The following is a 13,611-nucleotide window of genomic DNA, read 5'->3' on the forward strand; positions in this document are numbered from 1 at the left end:
ATCTGAGTCAAAACCGAACCGCTCATCTCTAATTTGAACCTGCCCTATAAACAGACTTATATGTGCGTTTCAACAGGTCTGCATGAGCCACAGGTACGTGAATACACCCTTGCTGTATTTGGACTACATTATATCATCCCTTCTCTCCCCATTCAGCCTTTCCAATGCAATTATTGGTACAAAAAAATAAAGTCATCCAGTGCATGACAAGTTAATGGTGTGCTGTTTGCGAAGGGACACATGTAATCTCAATTATTTTTAACCAGGATTAGGGATCTTTCATATGGCTTTATAGTGTGTACAAGCTCTGTTCCACTCAATGGGTGGGATGCATCAAGCATCGCATTTCGCCAAAGATCACATGCATATTGAGGTTTAGTAACGCAGTATGCATGTATATTTAAGCAAAGGAAAGCTCTTCAGATAAGAGCTGGAAGACCGGGCAGACATATTGTCCACATTGGCAAGTGTGTACCCATTATGAACATCCAAGCTCGCCCCCGCTGGGTCGTTCATCGCATTGACAGATCAAGCACACATGCTGCTCAATCTGTCAATTTGATGAACGACCCCATGGTTGTTGACGCAGCTAGTGAACGACATATTGTACACAGTTTCACCAGATCGTGCGGTATCAAACGACTGCACAACATGTCATTCGTCGCATCGTGGGTCAGCCGGGTAAACACATCGTGTAATGTGTAAGTGGATTTAGAACATTTAGAATAGTAACATTGTATAACCTCACTAGGTATCATTAATATGCAGAAATGGCAGGCACAATGCAATGCTATTTTGCATTCCATACTGCGAGCGAGTTATGCAAACAATGAGTACTGTATTATAAGAGTACATAAATGTTTACGAACACAATACATGCAGATTATATACAACTGTTGCAAAATATGCTAATGTCTCCAAAGCATCCCCGAGCATAGGCACGTCCACTGCTGCTTTCTCATATCCGTCCGACAACAGACAACAGTGTAAACATGGAGAACATCGACACAGAACGGGCAGCCATGCAGCTTCTGAGTGAAGTCTGACCTGTCTCAAACACTTTGTCTCTCCTGACATGCTGAGAGCTCTCATGCTGCAAAGGAGACCGCAATGGCTAATTTATACACGCCCATGAAACTGAGTTTACTAGATCAGACACAACTGCATTTGCCCTACCATCACCCTCTCTCACAAATGCTGACTGTCACTCAATTTACAAATAATGCCCCTGTGCGAGCAAACCAATCACTGCACATACGCAGTACGGCTTTCATGCATGTGCAATGGCTAACAATCGCTTGATCTGCGTAAATACCGGCATTGTATAAATCTCTGAATCAGGCCCATTAGCCTCAAATAGGTCTATACAAATCAGACGAGGCCATCTTGGTCCAATAAGTCATATATACATCATGAAGCAGAATGTGCTGCGATGGTGTATTATAGCAGCACTGCAGATTACCTGTATTGCCTAGGTAGCTAAAAATGATATAATTGTCGATTTGTAAAACACCACAGTGCGTCTCAGTGCGGGACAGTGAAGAAATAAGGATCTACATAAAGGGTTGTACAAGGTAGACAAAGTAAAGACAGACATGGGAGAGAGCACAGCTAAAACAAGAGGAGCAGTGGTAGCTCATAGTGGAAGACTGAACCAGTTATGAGGGTGTATAGAATGAGTAGGGTAAGATCTAATAAATTTAAAGGTTTTAGAAAAGTTTTTAAAAGACATGAAGGCTGTGGGAAAGCCTGACCAGATGTTGGCAGGGAACTCCATAGTGTGTAGCGGAACACAAGAAGTCTTATAAATGAGAGTGAAAGGTAGTTACCAGAGACCAGGCAAGGTGCTGGTCAGAGGTAAATCTTAGAGCGATTTACCTGAGGGATAAGGGAGAGTATTTGGAGTAAGAAATTTATATTACATTCTGGAAGAAAGATAGAGCAGTCTGCAAACCCTACACTGGCTCAAATAGCTGAGGAAGAACAGTTTTGCTGCAGCATTTAAAATGTATTGAAGCAGGAATAGATGGGTAAGGGAACTGCCAGATAGGAGAAGGATGCATGATCGGAATCATGATTAGCGTTACTGCCTCACAGCACTAAGGTCTTGGGTTTGATTCCCACCGCAGCCCTAATTGCTTGTGTTTTCTTTTTGTGCTTCTGTGGTTTTCCTCTGGGCACTCCAGTTTCCTCCCACACTTCAAAAATATACTGGTAGGTTAATTGGTTCCCAACAAAAATTAACCCAAGTGATAGTTGAAGATGAGGGAAAGATGTGCCAGAGGTAGATACACCGCCTCTGGCACATATAGGTAGCTAGTGAACCAATTGTGTCATGAAGGGCAATAGAGTGAAGGGTGTGCAAGACACTGTAAGAGTGATCAACAGTGTTGAAACCAAGAGGAGGAGGAGTATTGAGAAGTGATCCTTAGGCTATAGTTCTGTGACTGCAGGATCAGTGGCACGGATCACAGGGTAAAGAACAGAGTGAGAGAAGAGAAAAGGGGAGATGTATTAAGCCTTGGGGAGAGATAAAGTGGAGAAGTTGTCCAAAGTAACCAATCAGCCTCTAACTGTAATTTTATAGATTGTTGTAGAGAAATGATAGCTAGCAGCTGATTGGTTGTCATGGAAAAGTTTTTATTCCTCTCTCAGGTTTGTATACTTGCCCTAAAGTGAGAAAGGAGGTTGTACACAAGTCACTCAAGTAGTTTGTGGGCATAAGCGAGGAGAGAAATACGGATGTAGTTGGAGAGTGTCAGAGTAGAGACTTGGTTTCTTTACGATTGGTGAGATAAGCTCTTGCTTAATGGAGACTGGAAATGTGCTAGTGGAGACAGACAGGTTGAAAAGAGAGCTAGAGGTGGGCATGTAGTTGGGGGGGGGGGGGGGGGGGAGGTGGGAGGGATTTAGAACGATGAGGCCTATCTAAACTTACATGAAAAAAAAGAAAAACATGAATTGCTTCAAATAGTTAAGCACAGGGGAATACATAGGTGTGACACAGTTTAATGTTAACTCCCAGTACAAGATGTGAGAAAATTTAGAGGGCTATGACCTGACTTTCCTCAATTGGCTCTTATATATAGTCTCTCTCACCATGGACGCAATACAGAAGATTACATAGTGATCCAAGTACAAACTGAGTGCTCTGATTAATCCATGAGGATCTCCTTTTCAGACATATAGCCGACGTCAATACTGCTCATTCTCAATAACAGTTCAGGTTTTCAATATTTGGACCTGGTTACTCTCGTGTGTTTTTGAGAACATTAACAGGTGAAATCATTTTCTATATGGACTAGATCCATTTTACTGGCTTTAGGCCGTTAACTAAAAAACATTCTTCGGTAGATTAATAAAAATTAACCAATAAATATGATGTAAGGGGTTTATTTCTGCACCCTTTTTAATTGGATGTCTCTTATTTGAAGAAAAGTTGACACAAAAATAAATCATGTCTGCATAGAGTACTTATCTGTACTATCACCTGACACGGATAGAAGGACACATGAAAACTGCCAGGTATGCTGGTATTTGAATATTAGCACTTTACCTCTTTGCTTCCTCCAAATGACACAAGTATTCATAAGCCACATTTTGCCGCCTCCTTTCATCCATCTCCTCTGCTGTAAGCCTTTCATCGTCCAGCACAGCTGTAGAAAGAAAATTGCAAAAATTACACCTAGGTGATTAGCACTTTGTACTTTGTTGCAGGATAAATTCTCAGCATATTCAAATAGTATAAAAGTTCTACGGGTTAGGTACAGGATCCCGGTGGTCGGGACACCAGCAGTCAGAATACCAACAGACAGTATCCCGATACAAGTAGGTTAGTGCCCTAACCCTTCCCCTAACCCGCATTTCACGCAGCCTAACCCTAACCATTCCCTCCCACAGCCTAACCTTACCGCGCCCTCTGCAGCCTAACCCTAACTCTCCCCTAAACCAAAATCTTATCAGGATACTGGCAGTCAGGATTCTGGAGATGCGATTCCGGCGTCTGTATTCTGATCGCCGGGATAGGGGACTACATCTCAGTTCTACAACACAAGTTTAGTACATTGGCAGGAAACATATGGACAGAACCCTGTTTAGTTAAACTCAAGGCCCCAGCAGTGAACAGCAGTGCTAACCACTGAGTCACGCAGAATGATCTTACTTATACTGAAAGACAAATCATGTAACTACTGTAGCAGTCCCTAGGACACCTATACATTTCAATACATCAAGCTCATCAATGACAAGGAACCACTGGTTACTTGCATCACAGTTTAAGAAGTTAAAATGCCAGAAATTGGTCCATACAGTGCATATAATTAACATGCCTACAGTACCAGATTTCACAGAGGTAACCAATACCTATCAGTGTTACTACGCATGCACTCCTAAAATAAATGTGAAAAGGGGGTGAAAACACCCTCTACATTTTTTTTTAGTAAATTTAATATTGATAAATAGGGCCCTTAGGCTTAGAGTTCGATGCAAGCCCATTTTCTTTATGTAAAATATGAATGTACATTTGTAGTAAGATTTTGTGTGTAACTAACTTGTGCCTCACTGCATTTGTAGTTAGAAAGTGGAATGGAATGGTAGTGCAAGCAAAATAGAAAATGGCTATATATTTAGGAGATGAATCTGTTGTTGGTGTATTCTACAACTGGAGAAAAGATCCATGCTGATGGTAGTACAGACATTTGCAGTGTAAAAAAGTAAAACAAATCCATCCATCCATATTAAGTGCACTAAGCACCAGTACTCATAGCATGCTGTGCTGGATTGGAGATGGCTCAACAGGTGTGGTCCCCCACAAATGCTTCTACCAGTGACAGCCTGGCTGGTTGCACTGTAACCGCAGAATGGTGTTCCACCTCTACAGCGAGACAAACCTTGGTCAGCTCAGAGATCAAATCCCTAGCGAAATCAGCAACCACATGAGAGAAACAACAAACCCCATAAGAGAAACAATGCTGTGCAGTGGGTGCTGGGATATGCATGTGTCCTCATACACCAAGTTCAGTACTCTATGCGCCACAAGACACCAGACGTGAGTGAGCCGCACTGAGTATCGTAGTGTAGAGACTCTCTTTAGATCTTATTTGCACAGCAGACACAGAAAAACACCGCCCAGTCTGTACCAGAGACACCAGGTTGCAACTTTAATTGCACAGGAATTTGTTTCTGTACAAAGTCGCACATGGAGCACAATGGAACTTGGTGTGAAAAAAAGAAAAAACCATGGCTGCTGCATTGTAGCACTTCGTATACAGATTCAGACTGATTCGCACAAAGATGTAGAAGTGCTTCATCAAATTAATCAGTGCAGTCGCATTAAGCGGTATTTGTCCCATCCGATTGTTTAACTTGTGCACCTAAGATGCACATTCGAGCGAGAAAAATGCTCAGCACTAGCAGAGCGGGTGTGCGGAGTAAGGCTGTTTAGCGCAACTGGGACAATAGTGTATGAGGACACATCTGTAGTTCTAAGTCAGAAAATTGCATTTTTATATGTGGCACTACTGGTCCCAGCAGGTCAAGGCAGCATATACTGCCTGGGCATGCTGGCTACAAGTTCCTGCATACCCATGGTTGTAGAACGGAGTTTATATATAGCTTATCTTGACGCTTTTCAAACATAGGGCCCCATTTATCAACGAAGGCAAACACCAGCTGCATTTTTCGTTTAGTATTACTGTGATACAAACGAAAAAAAACACTGTTATTTACCCATTCTTACCCCTCTGGCAGTGCCTGAAAGGCTTCACTGAAGCCGGAAAGGCAGCGCCGGGTCCCCATTGCCATTAATGGGGACCGCATTGTTCTTGTCATCTAAAGACGGCTAGAACTATGCTGTGACAAACAGCGTTAATCTTAGACTACTGCCGTTTGTTAAATCCAGAAAGGAGGACATAGGGGGAGATGTACTAAGCATCGCCTTCCACAATGCGGTACATCCCCCGGTTCATTACCATGGTATGTACTAAGGATTTCGAAAAGGACAGCTCTCCCGATAAGAGCAGTCCTTTGCGATGCTGCCGGGCAGAGGGACTTCCAGGTTGAACACCCAGAAGTCCTTTTGCGCATGCGCAGAAGGACGTGGGCTGCGGGGGCTCAAGGGAGGTAGCCAGGAGCGTAGCGTTAAGAAGCCCATAGGCTCCTATTGGGTAACGCCACCTAGCGACGCAAAGCATTCTGCTGCTTAGTACATAGGGGGAATGCGGTAAAACCCCTGAAAAATGCATTTTCAGGGGTTTTACAGCATTTTCCCCATTAGTACATCTCCCCCAGCGAGCGATAAAGGGGTTATGCTTTGTTAATAAATGGTGGCCATATCTTTATGCAGATGCATTTACGCGTTTATCTTAAGATGCATATTAAGATGCATGCAACTCAAAATAAAATAAACATACATAATCTTGTTGTGAAATGCATTTTACATCTGCGTATTAGACACATACAAATTCAACTGTAAACGTCCCTCTTAGCCGCTGAAACAGCAAATGTGATTATCTTTTGAACACATCTATTATAATACATTATAGATATCAATTAACCTTTTTTTATTGTGCGCCATGATATAACCCACTTTATAAAGAGCTTTTATTCATCCATATCAGCCCCAGCCCCAGTGGAGCTATTGCCTAAATTCTCTGCTAGTCACTCGCGTACATAGTAGGGGAAATCCGATTGGATCCTCCCATGAGTCCCCGCGGCCCACGTCCTTCTGCTCAACCCAGAAGTTCCTCTGCCCGGCAGCATCGCAAAGGATAGCTCTGATCGGGAGAGCTGTCCTTTGCGAAATCCTTAGTACATACTGCGGTAATGAACCACGGAATGTACGCAAAGTCAGGGGGGGGGGAATGTACTGCATTGCGGAAGCGATAGTTAGTACATCTCCCCCATGGGGCCTTATTTATCAATGAGTTTTATCATTCACAACGCGTGATAAAACTCGTTGTGTATGATAATGGTGTCCAGCCAATCAGCTCCCCACTGTCATCTATTTGAAAAAGGACGGTGGGAAGCTGATTGGCTGGAACACCATTTATCATATGCAACAAGTTTTATCACTCGTTGTGAATGGTAAAACTCGTTGATAAATAAGGCCCTTGGTGTCCTCTGATTAAAAACTATATTAAACACACCAAGTCTCCAACAAGGGAAGCCTGAGGTTACAATAATACAGCAAAAATCACAGGACACATTTCTGGTACAAATAGTCGTATTAGCTGTCAAATACATTACTTGAAAAGGAGGCATCATCCTTTAATTGCTAGAGTCCCCAGCCTTTCAATATACTGGGAAACCTCTGCACACAAGCATCTTACATCAAGATGGAAGGAACATTTTAAAACGTTTCATTACAGTGTGAATGGACCATACCAATAAAAGGATTTCATAGGAATGTAGACTGTGTTAGTGTAAATACAGGTTATCGGTGAGAACACTGCATGTTCAGTCCTCCAACAGTAATGAAGCCAAGATATTAGATCAATACAAAGGAACTGTTATTTACAATAACAAGGTGACCTATTCATTCTATGTAAATGTTAAAAGGACTTATTAGTTTACCCTTCACCTTCAAAATCCGAATGAGAGTTACACCGCTTCCAATGCAGTTACCCATATCTGCTGAATCTGCTAGAGAGAGCAAATTTTTGGGGGTACTTTTCTCTGCTATAAGGTTACTAGAAAATCCAAAGCAACAGATCATACCTAGGGCTCTATTATTAACATTTATGCCAGTTCTAGATTTAATTTAGTATCAATGCATCTCGCACTGATACTTAGTATTATACCTTCGGTATTTACCATTTCTTACCTGCCTGGCGAGGTCCAGTGGGATCTCCCTCTGTCGGTGTCCTCTCCTATATTGCCGGCAGCCCAGCTGGTGCTGCCAGCGGCAGTCTAATGTCACATGCGCATGCACAGCAGCCCTGTGGAGATTCAGCATGGGCACCTACAGGATGAGAAACGTCTGAACGATCACGATGTCGTAATCGTACTGCCGTTACCCCATCGCCTAATGGATACGCACCTTTAACTGGGGTCAATTCAATAAGGAGAGAGTTTGTTTCATGAAACTCCCATACACATGAACAATGCGAGATTCATATTAGAAATGGCAATTTGCAGTATTTGCGGAGAGGCTGCGATACTTTTCTACAAAATGCCACCTGGGAGAAGTGCATTAAAAAGTGGGGTACCCATCCTGGACCCCAAACAATTGGCATCTGAGATTTTAGGATCATAAAGAAGGCTGTCAGTGGCCATAAGGAAAGTACAGAATGTGTCAAATGGCTGATTTTTTTTTCACTTTTTATTAATGATTGGAAATGAATACCTCCAAGTGTTATTAAGCAAATAAAGGTCTTTCCGGCATTTTGGGATACAGAAAAATGTCTGTATAGTCATTTTTCAGTTTTTTAATATAACTTTGTAAAAAGTCGGAAACACTTTTTAGTTCTCATCTCAGAGTTCTAAAACCCCTCACCCATCAATACACCTCCACATACCTGTCCCCGATTATTGAACCCATTATTGAGCTTTTTAGAGAAATTCTCCTAAAAACTGACAAGTCTTTATTAGCCAAATTATGCTAACCTCCTCCAAATGCATGATCATTGTACCAGAGGTTCTGCTCAGTGTCCTGACATTTTTACCTTAAATTGACCTTTTCACCTGCTCAGAGGGGTATGCACAAAAAAAAAAAAAAAAAAAAACCCCATGAATGTGAGTTTGGAATTGGATTGCAAATGTAATTCATAATGAGAGTTCGCTGTGAGAACGACTCGAATGACCCAACTCACACCTAATAAGATTGAGCCCACTGGATTTTCAGGACAAAGAGGGAAAAGTGATCAGCATTAACCTACGGATTAGAGATCTGTAGCAAATTTAGTAGCAAGTAAAAGTGAATATTAGTGCAATAAGATATGACAACCTCTCCACTATGTTAACCCCTTAAATGGCTATGGGGGGGGGGGGGGGGGGGAATTCAATTCAGTGCACTGAGGGAGCTCCCGGAGCTATTCAATTCAGTGCGCTGCTTCATCAGACTAACGAATTATTCCTGTACCCTCCTGAGGAGAAATCAGGAGACATTAATATCGATCTTTTAATTATCAACGGGTGAATTATCAGAACATTGATCATCAGGGCCTTGCTTCTTTCTGTAGCTGCCGGGTATACACTAATGAGGAAACTATAAAGAGGAAAAGCAAAAGCAATTAATATCGGCAGCAACCAATGGGCGTACTGTGAGTTTTTGCTGTGAACACAAATGGGTTTGTGTATTAAAGGTCTCTTCTACAAAGATTTCACGGCTGAGATTATGTTGACATTTTTGAGTAACTGGTCACAACTTTCCTACATCTATATCAGTAATTACTAATGCAGTACCCACACAAATTATATCTTGCTTTTATCCAAAGACTTTGAATTTCCATTAGTCAAATGGCAACTTCAACCTACCCAAAATGGGCCTAAAAAGTGCTTGTATTTTTTCTTCTAAACACCAACAAGTACTTCGTGACTCTTCTTTGGTATTAATCCACCATTCCAAACAGCACAAAACTTTTCAAAATTAAATCTGAATGTGATCAATAAAACAAGAGAATATAAAAACCTAATTAAGTGCAAAGTCAGCAGTCCATAGCAGTTCACCCAAGTTTAAGGAACTCCAAATGTGACTCTGACCTGTTACTAGACATATTAATACCTAGGCAAGATGGAAGTTTTAGCCTCAAGCCCTATACTGTAATTAAATTAACCTAAAGTATTAATCCCCTATACTACCATTAAGATTTACTCCCTGAGTGCTGCCTTTCTCGTACAGTCCTAGTTATGACCCTGCTATGAATAATACAACCAGAGGCAATGCCAAGGGTGAGTAATATCTGTTCAGATCCGGAACCCCGTCTGGCCCCCCTACCAGCCCAGACAAGTAGTTCCCACTCCCCCTCAGCTCCCCTGCCTATAATACTACATTTATGCTGTAAGAAAGTTTTGTTTCTGAAAAAGGTCGCTTCTATTGGGTAATGCCACCTAAAGAGGTCTTTGCCCACCACATCCAAGCTCCAGAATGTATCCCATCCCAGACCTTGGTGCATAAGCGGTAAGCAGCCAAACCTCAGAAAACTTAATTTTCAGAGGTTTGACCAGAAAATCTGCTTTGATGCATCCCGCCCAATAAAAGATCTGCCGGAGAGCTCACAACACAGGCTGAGAAAAGCTGAATGACATTTGCACATACAGATGTGCCACATACATCTATCGTCCATGCGTAGGGATGTGCGCCGGACCATTTTTGCCGGATTTGGATTTGGTTCTAATTCGTCGTCCGGCTTTGGATTTGCCAAACTGCGGTGACTGGCTTTGGATTTGGATTTTTTTTACAAAAACTGACAAAAAAAAAGCTAAAATCACATAAATTGGTCTTTTTTTTTTTTTTCTTCCTAGAGTATTATTAACCTCAATAACAATTAATTTCCAGTCAATTTAGAACACCTCACAGCTTATAATATTGTTTTCAACATTATTGGCCAAAGGTTGCAGTGAGCTGACTGGTTACCAAGCGACAAAGCAGCGGCGCAGACACCACAATTTAAAGCACATCTATGACACATTGCCACACAGCAGTGGCAGAAATGAAAAGTAGTGCACCCACCCAGTGGGGTACGGCCAGCAGAGTCACAGTACTTGTTTACAAAGTGGGCAACGGCCCAAGGAGTCACAGTGCACAATCTTATTCACATTACACCACACACAGTGTGCCCCTGATTCACATTACACCATAAAGTAGTGTCTCTTATTTATGTTACGACACACAGTAGTGCCCCCCAGTAGTATGCCCCCATAAGCAGGCCCCCAGTAGTAGCCCCCCCCAGTAGCAGGTCCCCATACACACACACACACAAAAAAAACAAAAAAAAAACACTTACCTGTATCCCCGCTCCAGCCGCCGTTCTCTCTGCTGCCACGCGACGAGGAGGGAGCCGGAAGATGGAGCTCCTGAGTGAGCTCCAGCCGGCTCCCTCCGTGCAGCAGCCAATGAAGTTCTGTGTGACTCTCATTGGCTGCGGTAACAAACACACAGCTGACGCTGGCAGCTGTGTTTGTTCTGTGTAGAGCAGGCCGCTCTACATCGGTCTGCCCTACACTCGAGGAGCCCTGATGTCGGATTCTCGCTAGAGAATCCGACATCAGGCGGCCGCCGTTCGGCCCCGAACGGGGATCCGAGTCAGACATGGAACACCCGAACGGGGTTCGGGTGGACTCGGATCCCCTCTTTTCGGAGCGGTTCGGATTCCACAGAATCCGAACCGCTCATCTCTAGTTACAAGTTGCGCCACAAAACGCGAGAGCTCTGAGTGACTCGGTAGTGCAGAGCATCTTTTCGTGCAGCTTTTTACCTTCAAATGAGTCTTATTCACATATTTAGCACAAGCAGCTTCTGCGGATTATAATGATATGCATCATGCCTATATTCTGTGTGTAACTGCGGGTGTAACTGCATGTGAAATGCTACAATACAGAGTTACAGATACTCGCATAGTGACACGAATATTTAGCACAAGCAGCTTCTGTTGATTAAAATGATATCCGTCAAGATTATGTTCTGTGAGCGATTGTGGGTGTAACTATGTGAAACGCTACATTACAGTGTCAGCGGCTGTAACACTAACGTAGCATTTCACATGCAGATACATATATAAAGTCGCACAAAAAAAGACACTTGGCGGTACTGAGTCACGCCACGGCAAGGCGAGACTAGAAGGGCTGTTTAGCACGCAAGGAGGCTAGATGTATGTGGGCACATCTGTAGCTCTATAGAAATGAGCAAGCATCATTTACTAACTATCCTGCAACAACTTCATTCATAATTGTCTTTCTCTAGTCTCTCCTGAGAACCCCATAACCAATATTATAGCACAATTATTTGGAACTGTTCTGTAATCACAATACTTTTATATTTCTATACACTTTTCAGAGAGTAATTACCATAAACCAAAGGTATGATTGAACCAACCATTGTAGCCAATAAGCAGCCATAGAATGCTCTGCTCATTGTCTGGTGGGGCCTAATAGATTTCCCCCTTCAGAATGACTGCACTTAGTTTGGAAGCATGTGACACAAACCTGGACAGGTAGTGGGGCAGTAAATGCCTGTGTGACACCCCCACACCCTTTTTATTTATGGATAGTAAAAGGATTTTTAAAAGCAGCAGATTGTTTACAGCCCATAATTGAATATTGCGGGTTTAGTTCGTGCCTTAACATGAATCAGTTAGTATAATGTTACATTCAAAGTATGTTTCCGTGTGTCACTAATGAAAATAGGATCTAGGCGTTGCCTAATGATATTGGCAAACTCAATTCTTTGACAATGGACTACAATAGACAAAAGGGATTAGTGTTTATTAGCAATATCCACAAAGACATTCACAGATACTTTAAAAGAAGAACAGAGTCAGAATAGAACCCGAGACAATTCCAAGAACAAATTAATAGAAAGCAGGCACAATCTGATTTACCAATACATTAAAAATGTATTTAAAGGCTTCAGCTTCATTATCAAAAGAGAGAGCGCAAGAAAAGAAAAAAAAAAAAGAAAAAAAAGATAACAGAAAAACAAAAAAAATAAATAAGCTTGGGGTGAAATGAGGGGGAAAAAAAAAAAAAAAGTGGGAGGAAAAGCTGCTACACTCTTACCAGCCACTTTAATTGGTACAGCTTTCTAGTACCAGACAGGACATGCTTTACCATACTGAACACGTCATAGTATAGATTTAACGAAGTGTTGTACACAATCAGAGATTCTGACCCATGCTGACATGATAGCATCACACAGTTGCTGCAGGTTTGCTGGCTACACATTCATGCTGCAAATCTCCCGTTCCACCACCTCTAAAAGGTGCTCTATTGGACTGAAATCTGGTGACTGTGGGGGCCATTGGAGTACACTGGACTCATTGTCATGTTTCTGGAACCAGCTTTATTTAACGTGTACTTTACAACATGGTGCATTATCCTGCTGGAAGTAGCCATTACAAGTTTGGTAGACCCACACCATTACACCACCACCAGCCTGAACCATTGACACAAGACCCGATTGGACCTATGGATTAATTTTGTTTACACCCAATTCTGACCCTATATGCATTGCTCAGACCAGGCAACGTTTTTCCAGTCTTCAAAGCTCCAGTTTCGGTGAGCCTGTGTTCACTGTAATCTCCATTTCCTGTCCTTAGATGACAGGTACGGGTTCTGCTGTGGACTTATGCTGCTGTAGCCCAGACACTTCAAGGATCTGTATAGCACTCTTGTAACATATAATTATTTGAGTTACTGGCTCCTTCCTGTCAGCTTAAACCAGTCTGGCCATTCTCATCTGACCTCTCTCATTAACTAGGTATTTTTACCCACAGAACTGAATGGATGTTTTCTGTTTTGAACACCATTCTCTGTAAACTCTACAGCCTTTTGTGTATGAAAATCCAAGGAAACCAGTAGTTTCTGATAAACTGAGATCATCCCATTTGGCACAAATATTCATTCCATGGTCAAAGTCAAGTAGTTCCCCTTTCTTCCCCATTCTGATGTTTGGTC

At 42.3% G+C, this 13,611-nt stretch overlaps 1 protein-coding gene across 1 annotated transcript in view; it reads right to left on the bottom strand.

The window, feature by feature from the left end:
- IQGAP1 (IQ motif containing GTPase activating protein 1) overlaps positions 1 to 13,611 on the bottom strand; it is a 178,705-nt gene that overhangs the window by 136,219 nt on the left and 28,875 nt on the right. The window contains exon 2 of the mRNA XM_088472861.1: positions 3,557 to 3,656. Coding sequence (XP_088328987.1) covers positions 3,557 to 3,656 — 100 coding nt within the window. The remainder of the gene's footprint in view (positions 1 to 3,556; positions 3,657 to 13,611) is intronic.

This window comes from Taudactylus pleione, unplaced genomic scaffold, assembly GCF_031769625.1.
Source record: "Taudactylus pleione unplaced genomic scaffold, aTauple2 ptg000129l, whole genome shotgun sequence".
NCBI lineage: Eukaryota > Metazoa > Chordata > Amphibia > Anura > Myobatrachidae > Taudactylus > Taudactylus pleione.